Here is a 21849-nt window from a genome sequence, read left to right as displayed (position 1 = left end):
TTTTTTGAAATGTCACATCCCTTCAAGACTGCCTATGCTGAGTGACTGTCCTGTTATGTTGACTGACTATCCTCTTCCTCCTCAATGATCCTTCTGATATCTTGGAAGAACATTTTTGCTTCTGAGTGATGCCACCAGCCCAATTTTTCAGCCCCTGTTTGACAGGGGCATGTAATTATAGTGCAATGCTTTGCAGCAGGGCTCATTCCTGCACTCCAACTAGAGTATATGGGAGAGGTTGCAGTGTTGTGGCACCAGCACCAGTGCCTAAGGCCCAATTTTTCAGCCCCTGTTTAACAGGGGCATGTAATTACATAGTTAGTAAGGTTGAATAAAGACACCAGTCCAACCTGAGTGAGTGTCTACAATTGTCCCTATCCCTGTACATTGCACACTCATATCAGTCCCTACCCTCAAGGAGCCCATGATCCAAGGTCCCCATTCATATACTAGGGTCAATTTTGGACAGAAGCCAATTAACCTACCTGCATGTCTTTGGAGTGTGGGAGGAAACCCACGCAGGCACAGGGAGAACATGCAAACTCCAGGCAGGTAGTGTCGTGGTTGGGATTTGAACCAGTGACGCTTCTTACTGCTAGGCGAGAGTGCTAACCACTACACCACTGTGCCGCCACATTTTTTGATGCAATGCTTTGCAGCAGGGCTCATTCCTGTACTCCAACTAGCGTATCTGGGAGAGGTTGCAGTGTTGTGGCATCAGCAAGCAGTGCCTAAGGCCCAATTTCTCAGTCCCTGTTTAACAGGGGCATGTTATTACAATTTGTGACATAATATTTCACATCAGGGCCCGTTCCTGCGCCCATCGGGAGTAACTGTGAGGACTTATAGTGTTGTGGCACCAGCACCACCACCACAACCACCAAAGGCCCAATTTTTCTACCACTGTTCAACAATGGCATGTAATTACAATTCTTTATATAATCGTTCACAGCAGGGCGCTCTAGCAAGAGTCACTTTGAGGGCTTACAGTGTTGTGGCAACACCAACACCTTAGGCCCCCATTTCTGCAGAGCATATAGGGCAGGCCTATACTTTCAAACATCCAACTTACAAACGTCTCCTACTTGCAAACGGAAGGAGACAACAGGAAGTGAGATGAAAAAAGACGGACGCCCAAAAAAAATTATACAAGGGTGATAACCCTTCCCTATGTTTTCCAAAAATCTTAAAAATAGATTTTTTGATTGGAGCTACACTTTTAAAATGTACCAGTTCAAAATTACAAACAGATTCTACTTAACACAACAAACCTACACAGTCCCTGTCTTGTTTTCACCGCTTGTATACCGCTGTTCTGAGTATATAGGGCCTGGGGGCCCCACGCCTTTCCTTTTTTTAATTTGGGTACGGGGTTTCCCTTGATATCCGCACAAGACCCAAAGGGGCTGGTAATGGGCAGGGGGGGCTACCCATGCCATTTTTCGCAATGATTTTCATCCGTATTGGCGGAACCAGATATTACATTAAAACCGCAAGTTGTTTTAAATGACTTTTTTTTCTGTTAAATGTAATTTTGTGCAGGGACTGTTCTAAACACGGGAAACACGTGCCACTTCACAGGCATACTATAGACACCCCCTAGGCATGATATTTAAAGGAATATTTTACTTTTTTTTCACTTTAATCGTCATTAAAATCAGTGCTCCTGAAACAACTGCAGTTTTTAAATACATTTTTGGCATTGACCCATGTCCCGAGGGGCAGGATCCGGGTCCCCAAACCCTTTTTAGGACAATATCTTGCATATTAGCCATTAAAATTAGCACTTTTTATTTCGAATGTTTGAGTCCCATAGACTTCAATGGGGTTCTAAAGTTCGCAAGAAATTTTCGGTCCGTTCGAAAGTTCTGGTGCGAACCGAACCGGGGGGTGTTCGTCTCATCCCTACTCCTCACCTGGTTGCCACCACACACGCTTGACACCATCTGAACCAAATAAGTTTATCTTGATCTCTGAGTGGAATCTTTCCTGTTAAAATTCTGTATGGTCTTGGCCACGTGCTGCAGCTCAGTTTCAGGGTCTTGGCAATCTTCTTATAGCCTAGCCCATCTTTATGTAGAGCAACAATTTTTTTTTTTAAGATCCTCAGAGAGTTCTTTGCCAAGAGGTGCCATGTTGAACTTCCAGTGACCAGTATGAGAGAGTAAGAGCGATAACACCATATTTAACACACTTTCTCCCCATTCACACCTAAAACCTTGTAACACTAATGAGTCACATGACACAGGGGAGGCAAAATGGCTAATTGTGCCCAATTTGGACATTTTTACTTAGGAGTGTATTCACTTTTGTTGCCAGCGGTTTAGACATTAAAGGCTGTGTGTTGAGTTATTTTGAGGGGACAGAAAATTTGTTATACAAGCTGTACACCAACTACTTTACATTGTAACAAAGTGTAATTTCTTCAGTGTTGTCACATGAAAAGATATAATAAAATATTTACAAAAATGTGAGGGTGTACTCACTTTTGTGAGATACTGTGCGTATATGTATGTGTATATATGCGCTGTTCCAAAACAGGCCCTTGCCCTTCACATAGGCTAAATTATATATATTCACCATACAGTGGCATACATAAACTTATCCATGAAATAACGTAGAGTGCTTAACATAGCAAATTGCAATCCTAATAAATGTCCAAAAAGCAACAAGCTCCTTTCTTGAGAAAAAATAAAAAAATAAAAAATTCTATGGTGCAAGTTGAAAGATACAGTATGTATAAAAGTCCAATATACAGATTCATATCAAACAATATAATTCAGAAAAAAAAACGTGATCCATGCGTGAACTAACAACTGCGTGTCAGAGAACTATCACCAGACACTTCTGCTTGCAATGGCTGGTCCCCAATAAATGATCCCCAATAAACCGCTGATTATTGCATCACAGCAATAAACACTTTTTTTTGTATGAAAAACTGACAACTCAAAAAGGCTAGATTTTTTTTTATTGCCACAGCAAAATTTGATACAGTTTGTAAAGTTGGACTCCCATTGTGGTTGTATGTTTTCAGCAATACCAATAAAGAAACTTTGATGTAACAAAGCATAGTTATATATACAAGTATAGGATGGAACACTTAATACTGGATTATTATTCAGCAAAATAATATTTTGTCAAGCAGTTTGAAGAATAGTTTACCTTCTTGATAACTTTCTGTCGAAATATTTCTGAGTTTGCAAAATATAATGGAGAGCAGTAATTGACAATTTTAATACCATCAATAGACTGAACCTAAAAAAAGAAAAATCAGACAGTGGGTGTAAAGATGTGTGTTTTCTCAAAAAATCTGTTGAAATAACAGCACCTTTGTCTAAATAACACAATTCTGAATATGAGCGTCCATTGCACCTGAAACCCGGGACATCTCTTGTAGGGTGTCTTAGGAGACTGTGACTGCCCACTACAGCAACTGGCAGCTTTGTGTTGCACTGCCTGTCAGACCACACACACAGCAGCATATTGCAGATCCAAGGGAGGCTTTGCTATGCTCTTCCTTGGCTCTGTTGTAACACAGCTGCTGGGAATCACAGGAGGACTTCTGCTCACTGCACCGGGAACCACTGCATCTAAGACCTGGTAAGTCAAGAAGGGAGGCAGGAAATCGTGCCCAGAGGTATATTGGTTTGAGGGGAAATTTGTACTGGAGGGGTTGATTTTGGGGGAAGTAGTTAGCCTTGAAGAGGGAATTTGTCTTCCTTAAAATCTGGGAGCCATGGTTGACGTATGCCTTTCCTGACCTCCCTCCGACTAGTGTGGGTCGACTCTGACTGATATTCTAGGTGATCTCGGGTCCCCTCCTCCCCTTCTCATTCTTCTTTGCTTGCTCTCTATCTCTGCTTTACTCTTTTGACTTTTCTCACTGAGTTTTTTTTCTCTCTAGCTTTTTCCAGGGCCCTTAGCCCTCTTTAGCCTTTGATTGTTGCCTGGGGACATTTCAGTGCTGAATTACTACATATTTGTCCTGGTTAGGTTACGTTTGCACTCTATAGGGTTTACCCCAAAATATGTATGTTGCATGCAGGTCTTCTGTGATAGTTTATACAGGAGGCTTTCCTCCTTTGTTTATGTTTTATGTTTTCCATGTGCCAGTCCTAGCCCCTGCATGGACAGTTTTGGCGCCTTTGCAACTATTGTATGTTTTACTGCTATAATTTCAATAAAAAAATTATTGAACAAGAAGAGGGAATTTGTCTTTCTGAGGTTCTGGTAGTGAGATTTTTGCTTGTGCTCCATGTGTACACATAACCCTGACCCCTACACTGTGTGTTACATTCTCCTGACCCCTTCACTCTGTGCATTATATATCTCTGCACTACACTGACATCCTGTACCTACACGCACTCCTGATCCCTGCACTCTGTGTATTACAACTCCTGACCTCTGTACTCTCTTACACACTGCTAACCCAGGCATAACACACACCCATGACTCCTGCATTCAGAGTCTTATACACTCTTCACCCCAGCACTTAGTGCATTATGCAGCCTTGACCCCTGCATTCTGTAGGTTATACACCCTTGAGCAGTGCACTTCTAAACTCTGCAGCTCCTTGGTACAGTACATACACCAGACCCCAGCAAGCATAGGTAATGGAACCTTTCTTTCAAAATATTATTAAGCAGAGGCTTTTATCTGTATCTGTAGGACTCTTGTGACATTAAAGCAATTTTTTTGTAGATACAAGGACTATGTGTACTGTGTATACAGTGAGGAGCTTATGCTTTATTTAACCATAACACTTGATTCTTTTTCGTATTATTATTCTTATTATACAGGATTTATATAGTGCCAACAGTTTGTGCAGCACTTTACAAAGGGAGGCAGTACAGTTGCAATAAGCCTCTCCCACTTTTAAAAACAATTTGGCCAAACCCACCTTGGCACACTATGTGTGCCCCATCATTGCAATCCTCGAAGGGTTCCCCAGGTTTTTCACAATCCTAGCAATGCCATGGATTCTGAATATACATACAGTATAAGACATATACAGTACATGTGTTTCTAAACTTCAGAAGGGAGTTGATTAGGGAAATGTAAGAATAACTGTGGCAGATTTGATAGATCCACTCTAATGCCCCATACACACGGTCGGAATATATTCCGACCACAAAATCCGTCTGATTTTTTCCGACGGATTTTGGCCAAAACTTGTCTTGCATAAACATGGTTGCACAAAGTTGTCAGAAAATCCGATAGTTCAGAACGGGGTGACGTATAAAATGTATGACGGGACTACGTAGAGGCCGGTAGCCAATCTTTCTTCTCCAAATTTTTTCTGAGCATGCGTGGCAGTTTGTGCGTCGGAATTCTCTACACAGGATCGGAAAAAGTCAGATCGGAATTTGTTGCCAGAAAATTTTAGATCCAGCTCTCAAACTTTTTCCGTTGGAAATTCCAACAGAAAAAGTCTGATAGAGCCCACACATGATCGGATTTTCCGACAACATAATCCTATCAGACTTTTTCCGCCGGAATTTCCGACCGTGTGTATGGGGCATAAGACAGTTTTTCAGAAAAATCTACTCTTACTATAGAAAACAAGTAATACAAAGAGATAATGCATTTGACTGTACCTTGCTGTATACTTTGGGGTTTTTGTATATATCAGTGGAAGAAATCTGACCCAAAGCTGAACCATTTCGACTGACAAGGGAGAGAAAATTTTTATTATTTATTATAATAATAATAATAATAATTAGCAAATGCTTCAATTACAGTTAACAGTTAATTACATTTTAGAAAAAAAAAATATGACAGCATCGATTACAGATTTAAAACAGGCGTGCGCACAGTTGTGTGCACACAGGTGTGCCTGAGTGCACCCTTATAACCCTGTGCACAGGGCTTTTTTATCAGCCAGAATGCGGTGGAACACCTTTCCACCACCTCCAGTTGCCTTGTCCTTTGGTACCTTGTGTCCTGATGCAGCAACCACCAGTATCATATTTAATTGGTGTGTGGTTCTTCAGGATCTCCTGTCCCCACCAGCAGCCTATCAGACACGTGTAGCGTTCTGAAACCCATCCTTAACTCTGGGCTAAATAACTCAGAGATGGAGCACTCTAGGCAAAGCAGGGTGCACTATGCTCAATAGAAAAATCCCATGTCCACCTAACACAGTGGTGCAGGTGTAGCAGCGGTTGCATCGCTGTAAAGAATTTATGACAAGGTGAGAACTGTGTATGCAAAGAGGGGGTGGTTTTGCAGAGAGGTAGCTGTGGGAGGGTTGAGGGTGATGTACTGATGTAAGGGCTGAGAAAGGGCGAATGGGCATCTGGGATTTGTGCAGAGGGGAAAGATGTGAAGGCGGCAGGCTGTGTGAAATGAGAGCTGGGGGGGTGTTGTGTAGAAGTAAGAGCTAAGGAGGAGTTTTAGATCTGTAGGTACAGAGGTGAAAGATTTGGAGTTGCAGAGGTGAGGGCTGTAGATGAGGGTGCAGAAGTGAAACGTGGGAGGGGCAGACAAAACTGTAGATGATGGAGATGAAAAGATAAGCGGTGGTTGGGCATGCACAGGTAATCTGTGGATGGTGGTGGTGCAGAGGTGGGATGTTGACAGTGGGTACAAAGAAGAGTTGTGGATGGAGGTGTGCAGAGGTGAGCTGAAGATGGTGTGGTGCATATGTGAGCTGTGGATGGGGGTAGAAGACGTGAGCTGTGTATGGTGGGGTGCGATGACCTTGGGGGAGAAGAGGTGAGCTGTATGGATGGTGAGGTTCATAGATGAACTGTCTATGGGGGAAGAAGACGTGAGCTGAAGATGATGGGGTGCATAGGTGAGCTGTGAATGGTGGGGTGCGTAGTTGAGCTGTGGATGGTGGGAGAAGGGGAAAGCTGTGACTTGGGGGAGAAGAAGTGAGCTGTGAACGGTGGGGTGCATAGGTGAGCTGTGCATGGTGGGGTTCATAAGTAAGTGGTGGATGGTGGGATTCATAGGTGAGCTGTTGATGGGGGGGGCGAAGGGGTGATCTGTGGATGGGGAGAGAAGAGATGAGCTGTGGATGGAAGGCTCATAGGTGAGCTGTGGATAGTGGGGTGAATAGATGAGCTGTGGACAGTGGGATTCATAGGTGAGCTGTGAACAGGGGAAAAAAAGTGAGATTTGGATGTAGAGTTCATAGATGAGCTGTGGATGGTGGGGTTCATAGGTGAGCTGTGGATGGTGAGGCAAGAGGTAAGCTGTGGATGGCACAATGTATAAGTGAGCTGTGGATGGGGAAGACGACTTGAGCTGTGGATGCACCATGTTTGCTATGTATTTATGAGCCTTGTACTCTGTGTGTTACACATTTGTAAACCTTTCACCTTGTGTGATACATAGGTCTGAGCTTTTACCACACTCACTATTTGGCGTCACTTTACTTCTCTCCCCCAAGGAAGGGTGGGGTTGGGGCAGGGACTGGGCTGGGGAAGGGGAGATCCTGCACCTATTCTCTGAGAAAAAAAAGCCAAATATATATACAGGTGCCTCAGGGCATTTTGGGGTACATACTGTTTAGATAAAGCCATATAGAACACAGTTTGGGTTGAGTATGTACTATATACTTAGTGCTCTTATCGTGTTAAAACCTAATCTTTTTGATCGTAGTGTAGTGCTACCCCCAAAGGAGCCACTGGTTTAGATGGGTCCCCTGTTCCTGGCCTTTAGCTTCTCAAAGCCCGTTAGCCTCTTTGACATATATAGATTTGTATACTTGGCTGAGTATACAAATCTATATTATTATAAGAAATTTCTAATAACAGTATTGGATGCCCAGCAGAAATGCAGTTTTAAGGATACACATGCACTCAGTGGTTAGAAAGAGAAAAAAAATGTGATAATTTAAGTAACGAGTATACAGAGATAAGGAGAGCAAGTTAATTGTGACAGTAGGAGTACACTTTAATGCTAGGTAACAAAGAAATCAACCTAAATATAAGATGACACTTGCTGTCCAGATCAGCATAAACTGTAACATTACCACCTACAGTGCAGCAATGATCGGTAATAATACTTGCGTAACAAACGTTAATCACCTCTCCTCCTGGCGATCAGAATCCTGCCAACATGGCTCCTGTCTCTGATTCTACTACACCAGGGTCCCCATACCTGAAAGCTTTTTTGGGAAATTAGGGAAGTTCAGGGCCTTTAAAAATGCCTGACAATTATACGGTGCACTTCAAACAATGACTTTTTCTATTGAAACCGTAAAAGTGGGGTTCATCAGCTGATGGAGCAGAATAGCCTGGTTCTCAATTTAGTCGCAGCTTTTTTTGAAGCTATATCACAGCTTTACGGTGATCCCCAACACATGGCCACAGCTGAGGCTACCCTTCATACACTCCAGCAAGGGCACCGGCTGGTGGAAGACTATACAGTCAAATTCCGAAAATGGTCAGCAGACACAGGCTGGAGTGAAGCTGTAATCAAGTATCAGTTCCGGCTTGGCCTATTCAAGCCGCTCAAAGATGAATTAGCTCAGGTGGAAACTCCTGCCACCCTTGAACACCTTATTCTGCTGACCATCAGAGGTGGTCTAAACAGACTCAATCCTACAGACCTACTTGGGTGATGCCTAAAGTACCTCCAGTAACCACTGCTACACTCGCCTCCACTTCAGCATCTTCAGAGGGAGAACCCATGCAGATTGAGCTGATGTGGTCTGCTCTGACACTCAAAGAAAAGGTGTGCTGCTGGCAAGCCAACCTTTGCTTGTACTGTAACGGTACCAGATGTTTTCTTTGAAACTGCCACGTGAGACCCAGCAAGTTCCTGTCCCCTTGTCCCACATATGCCTCTGTATCTGGATCTTCTCCTGCTCACATGATTCTGCATATCTCATTTCAGGTGGCAGAAGGGGAAGTCAAGCTTTGGACCATAGTTGATTCGGGCACCTGCAGTTGTTTTCTGGATCTCACATTATCAATTAGAAATTACGGATTCCACTTAGACCTAAGAGACTGAGTCTTACTATTCACCTGGCAGATGGCACCATTCCCAGGTTGGGGCTCATTACTCAAGAGACTGAACCTATTCTAGAGATAAATGACTTTGAATATCGAGAGTTCCTGTGTTTCGATGTCCTATACTCCTCCATGTTTCCGGTAATACTGGGTATTCCTTGGTTGCGGGCTCATAATCCCAAGAGTGACTGGTCTAAATGAGAAATCATATTTTCTTTAGTCTATTGACAGCAGCATTGTTTTGTTCCTTAACCCATGGACTCTCCCAGTTGCCTGACTGTTCAACCAGTTTCAGATAGCAGCCAGTATGTGGCAACCAATTATCATGACTTTCTGGATGTGTATAATAAGAAGAAAGCCAATGTCTTGCCACCCCACTGGTCCTATGACTGCCATATATAACTTCTTCCAGGGGCAGAAATTCCCTTTGGTCAAAATTTCCCATTATCTGAAATAGAGCTGGAGGCTCTATGACTCTACATAGATTAAAATATAGAAAAAGATTTACCCGTCCATCCTCTTCCCCGGCAGGAGCAGGATTCTTCTTTGTCAAGAATAAAGATCACACACTCAGACCATGTGTAGACTACAGGGTGTTAAATAAAATGACCATTAAGAACCGCTATCTGCTCCCTCTTATATGAACTTTTATAAAGATTCTGAGCTGCTCAATTCTTCACTAAACTAGATCTCCGGTGTGCCTACAACTTAGTCTGAATCAGAGAGGAAGATGAGTGGAAAACAGCCTTCTGAACCCATTTCGGACATTTAAAATATCTTGCCATGTCTTTCGGACTCTGCATGGAGCCTGGCCACCTTCCAACACTTTGTGAATGAAATCTTTAGGGAATTTCTGGATCACTTCCTTGTTGTCTATCTGAATGACATCCTTATCTTCTCTGCATCTCTCGAATTGCACCATGTGCATGTAAAGAAAGTCTTGTCCACCCTCAGGAAATATGAACTCTACACAAAGGTGGAAAAGTGTGAATTTGAAAAACAAATCATCCAGTTTCTATGGTTGATTATGGCAACTGATGGCATTGCTATGAACCCCCAAAAGGTGTCTTCAATTCTTGAATGGCCTTGAAAAGGGGATCCATTAAGAAGATTCATTAAAGGGTTCTCATCTATCATCACTCCCATTACTCAGCTCACACATCAACAATCCTGGTTCCAGAAGGCTCAGGCAGCCCTTGACAGACTAAAAGCCCTTTTTACCTTTTTACCTCTGCTCCAGTGCTTCAGCACCCAGACCCCTCTCTGCCTTATGTCTTGAAGGTAGACACCTCAGAGGTCGCCACTGGGGCTATCTTGTTGCAATTTATGGGGCCTAAAGCTTTGCTCCACCCTGTGGCTTTTTCTTCTCAAGAGCTAAGTCAAGCAAAGAAAAATTATGATGTCAGTGACTGGGAGCTACAGGCTATAAAAACAGCCTTAGAAGAATGGCAATATCTTTTGGAAGGAGCAGCCCATCTTGTTATGATCTTTACTGATCACAAAAATTTGGAATATCTCAGGACTGCTAAACGCCTTAGGCCCTGGCAAGCATGATGGTCTCTGTTCTTCTCCCAATTTAACTTTCACATCATCTACCGGCTTGGGTCTAAAAACGACAAGGCTGATGCACTCCCTTGAATGTTCCCAGAGATCCCTGACACAAAAAGCAAGGACCTTGGTTCTTAAGGCATGTCATGACCATCAATTGGCAGGTCATTTCAGGGTGCACAAAGATTATGTTGGCTCCTGTACAACATGCCTTCGCAACAAAGGAAGTAACACTAAAGCTTGGGGCCTGCTAAGGCCCTGACCAGTTCCCTGACCAGTTCCTGATTTGTCCTGGAAGATGTTATCCATAGACTGTATAGTTGAACTGCCTCCCACTGAAGGATTTACGTCCATCTTTGTAGTCATTGATTGGTTATCCAAGATGTCACAGTTTGTGCCTATGGTGGGTAATCCTTCTGCTGCAGACACGGCTCATGCTTTATTAAAGAACTAGTGAAACTTCATGGCCTGCCCAGAAGCACTATGTCAAACTGAGATGTGCAGTTCACCTCCAACTTTTAGAGAACCCTTTGCAAAGCCTTAAATATTGATGTCTGCTTGTCCTCAACCTACCACCCACAAAGAAACGGCCAGACAGAGTGTACCAACCAGACCTAGAAGCAGTATCTTTGTGTTTCTCCACCTTTTCATGTCTGTATGTATGTGTGTGCATGTGTCTGTATGTATGTGTATGTATGTATGTCTGTATGTATGTATGTATGTATGTATGTGTATGCATGTGTCTGTATGTATGTGTATACATGTGTCTGTATGTATGTGTATACATGTGTCTGTATGTATGTATGTATGTATGTATGTATGTATGTATTTGTATGCATGTGTCTATATGCATGTGTCTATGTGTATGCATGTGTCTGTATGTCTGTATGTGTGTGCATGTGTCTGTATGTATGTATTTATGTGTATGCATGTATTTATATATGTCTGTATGTATGTGTCTGTGTGTGGACCCCCCCCCCCCCATCCTTGTACCATCAGAACTGCTTTTGTAGGGCTTGAGTGTGATAGCAGCCAGGACTGCTGCTCCTCTGAAAAGCAATCCATACATAGAACGCTTTCAGAGGCATTTGAAAGGCGGTAAAGAGGCATTATGTTGCCTCCTCACCACCTGTTTTAAGCCCGTAAATGCAGCATCACTATACTGCAACTGTGCAATCCACACAGTTGTGGGGTAATTGCAGTGCAGGCCCATTCACCCAGGGTATACCTCCAGCTGCAGCCACAGCATGTGTACACCCCCAGCTGCTCCCTCTGCAGCTAAAGGGGAGAAGTTGGGGGTGGTAAAAACAGCTTAACCATGTGGTTTTACTGCCCCTCCAACCTGACATGTGAACAAGTCCTTGGTTCACATATGTGTGGCTGTGTGCTAGCTGTAGAGCAGCCCATTCATTTCAGTGGGCTTCCCTACCCACAAAAATGCAGGGAAAGAAGTACCCAAGCTTTTTTTTTTTAAATTGCACTGCACCAAAAGCACCCCACTTTTTACAATGTGTGGGGTACCATTAAGAATTAACGGTACCCCTAAAGAACAGAACATTCGTCTATGTGTTGGGAACGAGCGCGACAAAGGTAAGAGAATTCTTGTTGGGCAGTGTATGAGTGCTCGAACGGACACACTTATGCCCCGTACACACGACCAGACTTTTCAACATCAAAAATCAGATGGAATGATTCCGGCAGACCATTCGAACGTGTGTGGGCTGCAGCGGACTTTTGATTTGCAAAAGTCTGACAGACTTTAGAAATGGAACATGTTTCAAATTTTTCAGACAGAACTCCGCCGGACCCAGTTCCTACTGAGAAATTTGCTCGTGTGTGTGCTAGTCCGACGGACAAAAACCGACACTAGGGCAGCTATTGGCTACTGGCTATGAACTTCCTTATTCTAGTCCAGTCGTACGTCATCACGTTCGAATCTGTCAGACTTTGGTGTGATTGTGTGTTGGCAAGTCCGTTCATTCGGAAAGTCCGTCAGAACTCTGTCAGAACTCTGTCAGAACTCCGTCGAAAGTCTGTCGGACTTAGTCCCTCGAAAAGTATGGTCGTGTGTACGCGGCATAAGAATGAATTTTAATGGTTCAAAGAATGTCAGGCAAAATGGTCGGCCCTCATGCATGTTCACTTCATCAAATCTGGCCCTCTTTGGAAAAAGTTTGGACACCCCTGCTTAAGAGTCATCATGAGGTTGCTTGGTCTTTTGACCTCGTTAATACCTGTAGTACAATATGCTCAGAGCCTTTAAAGACAACTGCAGAATGTGTTTCTAGCAAATTGGGATGGTTCACAGGAAACTCTGGACACCCAGCTCCCAGTCCCACAATCAATTAAACTATGTCTTTGATGGTGAAACAGCTGCCAAAATGTGTTTCATGGGCAGGAATGGCTCCAAGCAACCATACATCAATAACAGGTGCAAGTTCATAGGGATGGGGGGGGGTTCTGGCAGATGACATTTTCCATCCCATTCCCCTGCTGAAAGGGACTTTAAACTAGCAGACAGGAAGGAATTATAGCAGTCAGCAAAGCAGCAAAATCGCCATATATTTTCACAGAAATTAAAGAAGAGGGGCATCTAAAGCAATCACCCAATCAGGGGTGGACTGACCATTCGGCCACACGGGCACTGCCCGAGGGCCCCCGGGCCAGTAAGGGGCCCCATCAGGGTTGCCAGCCTCAGTAAAACCAGGGACAGTATGTAAAAATCTGTGTTTTTTTTACATCTGTCTCTGAAATGTCCCTTACCGACATCCTTTTGGTCTAAAAATCCTGAGATCATAGCTGCCCCATCTCTCCAGTACCTTCTCAGTCAATAGAAACATGTCTGTGTATACTGTGTGTACATGTATGTGTATACTGTGTGATTGTATACTGTGTGTGTGTGTGTGTGTGTATGTGTGTGTGTTTGTGTATATTGTGTGGCCCCATAAACTCTGATTGCCTGGGGGCCCCATAATCTCCTATTGCCCGGGGGCCCCATGAGTTGTCAGTCCGCCCCTGCACCCAACTGAGAAGATTTTACTCACTAGAGGAAATAGAGCCAGGATTATGTCCTCCCTCTTTTCCCTCTGTTCTCCAAATTAAATTCAGAAAATTTGGATATACAGAGCCAGCGTAATACTGATCGCCGCTTACTAGCCTCAGAAACTAAGTAAGTTGTTCCCTCTTTTGATTTTGTCATTTGTCATTTATACCAGAATTGTTTTATAAAGGGCCAGTACTGCACTCCATGGTGCATGAACTGCATGGTATACTGCCTTCAGTCCTAAATTTCCAACAATAGAGGGCAGATAATCCAGTGAATCCATTAAAGGTGGCTACCCTGTCTAAATTTTTACAGTTCAGGTTTATCCTTTAGTTAATTTTTTAAAAACAATTTCAAATCCTTTCCCAGAAGTCAACCTCTAGCACCTAATTTAACATTTGTGCTCTAGGCTTTTTAACAATTATCTTTCCAACCTATTAGCCAATCCAAAAGGAAATAGCCTTCCATTACCTAGACATAAAGAGGGCTATTCTAAACAAACTAGAGATCACGAAAGGGTGAAAGAAATAGAAGCGTACTACTGTTATAGCTTTGAGCTCCATTTCCAGGTCTGTTCTGTGTTTTTCACATTAGCAGCACCATTTTGAACTATTTGCATAATAGGGCTTTTTAGGACTCACATATTAGCCTTAGGCTTGGTTCACACCATTGTGAATTGGATGCAGCATCACCGCATCTAATTCACAATAGTAGGAGATTCTGACCTGCTCTCTATGGAGCCGGTTCACATATCTCTGCAGCGGGTCCAGTGAACTTTGTGGCTCATATGTGAACCAGCCTAAGAAAAAAATGTGTATCAGTGGGCTCCTGTGTTTTTCAAAATTAAACTTGACCCAAACTACAGTTTGGTTTGGGTCTATTTGTCTAAATTTGACTTCTGTGTCAGTCTGACTGGACTGTGAGATGTTCAGCCTGGTCGTGGGGGGCACTGTCTCTGGTGGCAGGCGTGGAACTATGGTCTGGTCAGGCGCTTAAGTTACTCTCTTTCGGAGTCAGCTCAGTGGGAGTTACCCTCTCTCTGTGCCCTCTGGGAGAGGGTATTTAAGATGCAGACGTCACGTGGTTCGGGGTTCCGGTCCAGTATGAAGTGCTGATTACATGGTCCTGGTCCTCCTGACCAGCCCCCAGGAAGGCTACGGCCTGGGGTGCGGTTCCACCCAACTTTAATGCCTCGGGGCTAGCTAGCCCAAGGCAAGGGAACTAAGGAAGGATTCCAAGGTGGATGGGTGCTATCTCCGTTCCGGGAGAGACCCATTGGACTTTGGGCATTCCAGGGGAGGACTCTTTAGAAGAACACCATGTGTGAGTTTTTTTTTCTTAACAAGAGCCTGGAAGGGCCGAAGTAACTGAGAGAATCCAGTCTTGTGGATATCGCCAAGCAGGCTGAAAGATCCAGGTATCCTACAAGTGTTCTACAGCTTAGTTTCCTACGTGTTCTGTAACAATGTCGGTGATAAAGACTTTGTTCCTGAGTAAGCACCTTGTTGGCTGCTAGGCCTTGTGAGAGAGGGACTGTCCAACCTGAGTGTTCATCCAGCTGCGAATGGCTATTCTCTGGATGCAGTCAAAGTAAGCAAGTTCTTTAACGTTTATAGACTTTGACATTGAGAGTACCTGAATTCCTTCCCAACCCTCTTATCCCAAGTTAAAAGACTGTTCAATGGTTGAAGTTTGCAAATAAAATCCATTCAAGTGGATCTATTGTCAGTCTCAAGTTACTGGGCCATCTACCAGAAGACATCCCCTAGACGTGCAACAAGAAGAAGCGTAAGGTAACGGTAAGCCCAAAAATAACCAGAAGCTCCTTCGGGGGTTAGTGCTACAAACGTAAAAATATGCTCAAGTTCAAAGGAAAGGGGTCGTGATCAGGCAATTAATGTAATCTGCTATATTGGGTGAACTAGACTTTTTTCAACCAGACTATGTAACTTTATCAGGATAAGATAGAAGGGAGTTGCTGTGTAGCCAAGATAGGCTGTGAAGGGGAGGAAGCGTGGCTTAGGCCGCGTACACACGGTCGGATTGTCTGCCCAGACAGTCCGTCCAAACTTTTGAATAAACGGACTTGCCCACACACGGCACTTTTTGAGCGGACTAATACGGCGGACTAAGTCCGCCATACAATCCGCTCTACTTTTGAAATGAACGGACTCGCCCACACACGCGGAGGAAAGTCCGCTCATTTCGAGCACGTCTCCAGGTAGGCGGGGCCCGCGAAGGAGACGTCGCTGGCCCCGCCGCCTGGAATGGACTTAAAGGGGAACCCCAACGCCGAAAAAAATTGGCGTGGGGGTGCCCCCCAAGTCCACAACAGACCCTTGTCCGAGCACGCTACCCGGCTGGCCAGGAAAGGGGGGCGAGCGAGCGCCCCCCCCCCTCCTGAGCCGTACCAGGCCGCGTGCCCTCAACATGGGGGGGTGCCTTGGGGAAGGGGGGGCCGCGCGGCCCCCCCACCCCAAAGCACCTTGTCCCCATGTTGATGAGGACAAGGGCCTCTTCCCGACAACCCTGGCCGTTGGTTGTCGGGGTCTGCGGGCGGGGGGCTTATCGGAATCCGGGAGCCCCCTTTAATAAGGGGGCCCCCGGATACCGGCCCCCCACCCTATGTGAATGAGTATGGGGTACAATGTACCCCTACCCATTCACCTGTAAAATAAAAGTACCAAAAAAAAACACAACACACGGGTTAAAAGACTTTATTGCACAGCTCCGGGGGTCTTCCGTCTTCGGGGGTCTTCTCGCCGGACTCCTCCGCTATCTTCTTGTAGCTCTTTTGCTAGCGGAGGAGTCCGGCTTTCTTCCTCCCCGCCGCCGGCCTCTTCTCCCGACTTCGGGGGTCTTGTCCCCCTCTTCGGTTCTTCTGCCGGGCCACCGCGCCTTCTTATAGCTCTTTTACAGGCGGTGGCCCGGTCTTCTGTCGCCGCTGTCGCCGCCGCCTTCCGTTCTTCTTCTTCTTCTTCTTCTTCTCCAGGAGATGTTGCCTCGACGATCTCTCCGGCCGGAATGCCAGAGCCGCGCTGCGTGGCCACTTATATAGTGACAATGGGGCGGTGTCACATGGTATATGTCACATGGGTTGGTGTCACATGGTGACCCCGCCCCCTTACGATGTCATAGTCCCCATGTGACATCAACCCATGTGACCAACCCATGTGACATATACCATGTGACACCGCCCCATTGTCACTATATAAGTGGCCGCGCAGCGCGGCTCTGGCATTCCGGCCGGAGAGATTGTCGAGGCAACATCTCCTGGAGAAGAAGAAGAAGAAGAAGAACGGAAGGCGGCGGCGACAGCGGCGACAGAAGACCGGGCCACCGCCTGTAAAAGAGCTATAAGAAGGCGCGGTGGCCCGGCAGAAGAACCGAAGTGGGGGACAAGACCCCCGAAGTCGGGAGAAGAGGCCGGCGGCGGGGAGGAAGAAAGCCGGACTCCTCCGCTAGCAAAAGAGCTACAAGAAGATAGCGGAGGAGTCCGGCGAGAAGACCCCCGAAGACGGAAGACCCCGGAGCTGTGCAATAAAGTATTTTATCTCGTGTGTTGTGTTTTTTTTTGGTACTTTTATTTTACAGGTGAATGGGTAGGGGTACATTGTACCCCATACTCATTCACATAGGGTGGGGGGCCGGTATCCGGGGGCCCCCTTATTAAAGGGGGCTCCCGGATTCCGATAAGCCCCCCGCCCGCAGACCCCGACAACCAACGGCCAGGGTTGTCGGGAAGAGGCCCTTGTCCTCATCAACATGGGGACAAGGTGCTTTGGGGTGGGGGGGCCGCGCGGCCCCCCCTTCCCCAAGGCACCCCCCCATGTTGAGGACACGCGGCCTGGTACAGCTCAGGAGGGGGGGCGCTCGCTCGCCCCCCTTTCCTGGCCGGCCAGGTAGCGTGCTCGGACGAGGGTCTGTTGTGGACTTAGGGGGGACCCCCACGCCGATTTTTTTCGGTGTTGGGGTTCCCCTTTAAGTCCATACCAGGCGGCGGGGCCAGCGACGTCTCCGTCGCAGGCCCCGCCTACCTGGATACCCGCTCGAAATGAGCGGACTTTTCTCCGGGCGGGAAAAGTCCGCTCATTTCAAAAGTTGGGCGGACTGGCACACACACGGGCGGATTGTCCGCGGATTGTCCGCCCAAATGCGAGTCCAGCGGACAGTCTTTCCAACATTCCGAAAGACTTAGTCCGCCAGACTGTCCGCTGAAAAAGTCAGCTGAAGCCCACACACGAGCGGACTGTCCGCTGAAATGTGTTTCGGCGGACTAAGTTGGGCAGACAGTCTGCCCGTGTGTACGCGGCCTTAGGGTGATGGTTGGGTTGTGGTCTGTTCAAGAACCTGTTGATATTGTTGCCTGGTTATTTGAGGTAGACTGTTTCATTAATTCAAGATATAGTCTATTCTAGAATTGGTATTGTGAACACTAAATTGCTGTAGTCACCTAGCAAGGGGCTTCATTTTTGTCATATATTGAACAGGTTATAGTTGTTTAAGAGCCCATGGCTATTTCATATTCTTTGAACAATAAAAAATTGAAATTGACCTGTCTTGTGTCATGAATGATGGCACCTGCCTCTATTATGAAAATTATTATTTTTGCAAATGATTGGAAATTAATGTCAGAACATGCTGTCAACATCACCAATACAACATAATATGCATTCTGTCCCATAGACGTATAATATCTTTTTGAAGGAAAAGCAAAGATAATTTGAAAAATACTCACAATTGTGTATTGAATATGACAACCAAGACAGAGAAGCCCACACCAACAGCTACGCCATATGGAAGCCCAAGGATGAATGTGGAGAGGAAACTCACAACCCAGACACACTACAGGAATATTAAGCAAACCTTAGTTAACAATGAAAAACAAATATAAGTGCAAACACTATAAATTACAGCAACTTCTCTCACTTGTTCCACTGGACTCTCAGCATCAACAATAAATAATTTTAGTTGCTCCTCTAGATCAATATCTTCCATATGTCAGGTCTAACTTGCTTCTATAACCATACACATTTCAATAGTTACCAACTGTGAATATTTCAGGATATTGACAGGATAGAATTATATTTCCTTATTTATTTGGTTTCTCAATCCCTTAGTTAAGTTATACATTTGGGTGTGGTTGTAAAGGCTGCAGGTTTTTTACCTTAAACAAAAAACTTTCTGTGCTGCAGGATGCCCCCAGCTCCCCCTCCCCCAATACTTACCTGATCCCAATCTCCAGGGTCATGCACCAGGGCAGCGGCTCTCGCTGTTTTCCCTCTCCTCACTGGACAGATTGATAGCAGCAGGAGTCAATGGCTCCTGCTCCTGTCAATCAAACTTTGTGACAAGGTAGCACAGACAGGGAGTCATTAGACACAGACAGGGTGGCTTGGCAGCGAATCCTCTCCTATCCATGCGTCCGGACCCTTTCAGGACACTGGTGCATGGATTCCAATGCAGAGAGGTCATTTTTTTAAAGCACTGATTAGAGTCAGAGGCTCTAATAGGCTTCAATATAGGGTGGGCTTGGGTCGCAGAGGGTGCGCTCCGATCCCACCCAGGTGTGTTACAACAGTGAGTGAATATTCGCTGTTGTAACACTGATCCTTCTCCCAGCCAATCAGAAAACGGGCTTTGACACCGGTCATCCGATTGGCCCGAAAGGAGAAGCGATCCTATTGGATGCCTAGGGGGAGGAGGGGAAGAGCTGGAAACCGCAATGGATGCCACGACTCGGAGCCAAGATGAGCCGCATCATGCTGTCTGCCACCCGCTGCCATGGTGGAGAGGACTAAGAGCCAACCTGCTACACGCTGCCTGCCACCCGCCACGATGGGGGTAAGTGCCAGATGGGGCACTCCGGGGAGTGGGGTAGTTGTGTCCCATTCGGGGGGGTAGGTGTGTGCCGCTCGGGTTGTTTGCCGCCCCCCTCAAGTGATACCAAGCCTGCTTTGACCAGAGGTAGTAGTAGCCGCAACAGAGCTCTATAAGTTAGGGAATGTCTACTTAAAATAATTACATCTAAAGCAGATAAGCTTGGTAAAAATTGGGCAATGACACAATGGGGCTGATTTACAAACGGTTTGCGCCATGAGTTGCGGCGCACGCAACGGCCGTTTTCGTATTCACAAAACATTTGCGCCTGTAACACAGCAACACAGCGCAATTCCCTATTTACTATCATATTCTCGGCGCACGGGAGGCGGCGATCAGTGCGCCGCTATAGACATGGTGCATGCATTCTTCAACTCAGAATTTAAAGAATGTGGAAGTGCTAATATTATGGGGGTGATGTGAGGAAATATAGTTCTAACTGTCCAAGTAACAAATATGCCCAAAATAGAATGAGAAAGTAACTTTCTCTGAACAAGCCCGCTGCGCCTGCAAATACACTTAGAACTGCGCTAGGTCAATTTATGCACTGCGCATGGGCAGCGGCATTTGCGCACGTTAAAATGGATTGTTTCACTGCGCCGTAAAAATCTTAGTAAATGTCAAGCAATGTAAATGCATTTGCATAAGTTGAAAAGGCGCACCTCTCAACTTGACTTTTCTTTTTTTACGCTGGTTCACTTTTATGTTTTTTTTTAGGCTATTTGCACACAGGTCATGTTAGCATTAAGAAAAAAAACTAAATTAACCACTTGCCGCCCGCCCTATAGGCAATTGACGGTGGCAAAGTGGTTGCATAATTCTGATCGGACGTCATATGACGTGATCAGGATTATGAGCCGCTGCGCGCCCCCGGGGGCCCGCATCGCGGCGATTGTTGTTGCGGGGTGTCAGTCTGACACCCGGCAACTACGATCTCGGTAAAGAGTCTCCAACGGAGACTCTTTACCACGTGATCAGCCGTGTCCAATCACGGCTGATCACAGTGTAAATAGGAAGAGCCGGTGTCAGACGCGAGTAGAGGAGAGCCGATCGGCTGCTCCTCTGACAGGGGGGGTCTGTGCTGATCGATTATCAGCATAGCCCCCCCGAGGATGCCCACACTGGACCACCAGGGACACCACCAGACCACCAGGGATGCCCAGCAAAAGGTAATCCTCCCTAGACCACCAGGGATGCCAGTCAGTGCCACAATGGATGCCAATCAGTGCTCATAATGGAGGCCAATCAGGGCCCACAATGGGCATCACTGATTGGCATGCATTATTGTTTGGCACTGATTGGCATCCATTAGTACAGTATAACAATACAATGCCGCCTATCAGTGCCCACCTGTGCCGCCTATCAGTGCCCACCTGTGCCGCCTATCAGTGCCCACACATGCCCATCTGTGCCGCCTACCCATGCCCATCTGTGCCGCCTATCCATGCCCATCTGTGCCGCCCATCCATGCCAATCCGTGCCAGCTATCAGTGCCAATTTGTGCCACCTATCAGTGCCCATCCGTGTCGCCCATCAGTGCCACCCATCAGTGCCACTTGGCATCCATTAATACAGTATAACAATACAATGCCGCCTATCAGTGCCCACCTGTGCCGCCTATCAGTGCCCATCCGTGCCACCTATCAGTGCCCACACATGCCCATCTGTGCCACCTATCCATGCCCATCTGTGCCGCCTATCCATGCCCATCTGTGCCGCCCATCCATGCCAATCCGTGCCAGCTATCAGTGCCAATTTGTGCCACCTATCAGTGCCCATCTGTGTCGCCCATCAGTGCCACTCATCAGTGCCGCCTGTCAGTGCCCATCAGTGCCATATATCAGTGTCCATCAATGCCACCTCATCAGTGCCACTTCATTGGTGCCACATCATTGGTGCCCATCAGTGCCGCCTTATCAGTGCCCATCAGTGTAGCCCCATCAGTGCCCCATCAGTGAAGGAGAAAACGTACTTATTTACAAAGTTTTGAAACTGAAACAAAAAAAAACATATTTAAAAAAAAAAAAATTGTATTTTTTTATTTGTAGCGCAAAACATAAAAACCGTAGAGGTGATCAAATACCACCAAAAGAAAGCTCTATTTGTGGAAAAAAAATTATAAAAATTTGGGTACCGTGTAGCATGACCGCGCAATTGTTATTCAAAGTGCGACAGCGCTGAAAGCTCAAAATTGGTCTGGGCAGGAAGGTGTTTAAGTGCCTGGTATTGAAGTGGTTAAGAAAAAAATGCGTGGGGGTCCTGCGAAATTGCATACCAGGCCCTTCAGGTCTGGTAGGGATATTAAGGGGAACCCTGCAACAAAACAAATGGTGTGGGGGACCCCCTCAAAATCCATACCAGGCCCTTCAGGTCTGGTATGGATTTTAAGGGGAACCCCGCTCCAAAAAAAGA

At 45.9% G+C, this 21849-nt stretch overlaps 1 protein-coding gene across 5 annotated transcripts in view; it reads right to left on the bottom strand.

Annotated features, from left to right (window-relative positions):
• The window catches only part of SLC26A9 (solute carrier family 26 member 9), a 753885-nt gene that overhangs the window by 161924 nt on the left and 570112 nt on the right, over nt 1-21849 (bottom strand). For all 5 annotated transcript variants that reach the window (XM_077481318.1, XM_077481322.1, XM_077481323.1 and 2 more), the window contains 3 exons: nt 18296-18402; nt 5598-5667; nt 3163-3255 (listed from right to left, as the gene is read on the bottom strand). In XM_077481318.1, the coding sequence (XP_077337444.1) occupies nt 3163-3255; nt 5598-5667; nt 18296-18402 (270 nt within the window). The remainder of the gene's footprint in view (nt 1-3162; nt 3256-5597; nt 5668-18295; nt 18403-21849) is intronic.

Source organism: Lithobates pipiens, unplaced genomic scaffold, assembly GCF_037356315.1.
Source record: "Lithobates pipiens isolate NorthernLeopardFrog02 unplaced genomic scaffold, aLitPip1_a1.2 Scaffold_16, whole genome shotgun sequence".
NCBI classification, from domain to species: domain Eukaryota; kingdom Metazoa; phylum Chordata; class Amphibia; order Anura; family Ranidae; genus Lithobates; species Lithobates pipiens.
The sequence above is the reverse complement of the archived record's forward strand: the minus strand, read 5'-3'. Positions and strand labels throughout refer to the sequence as shown.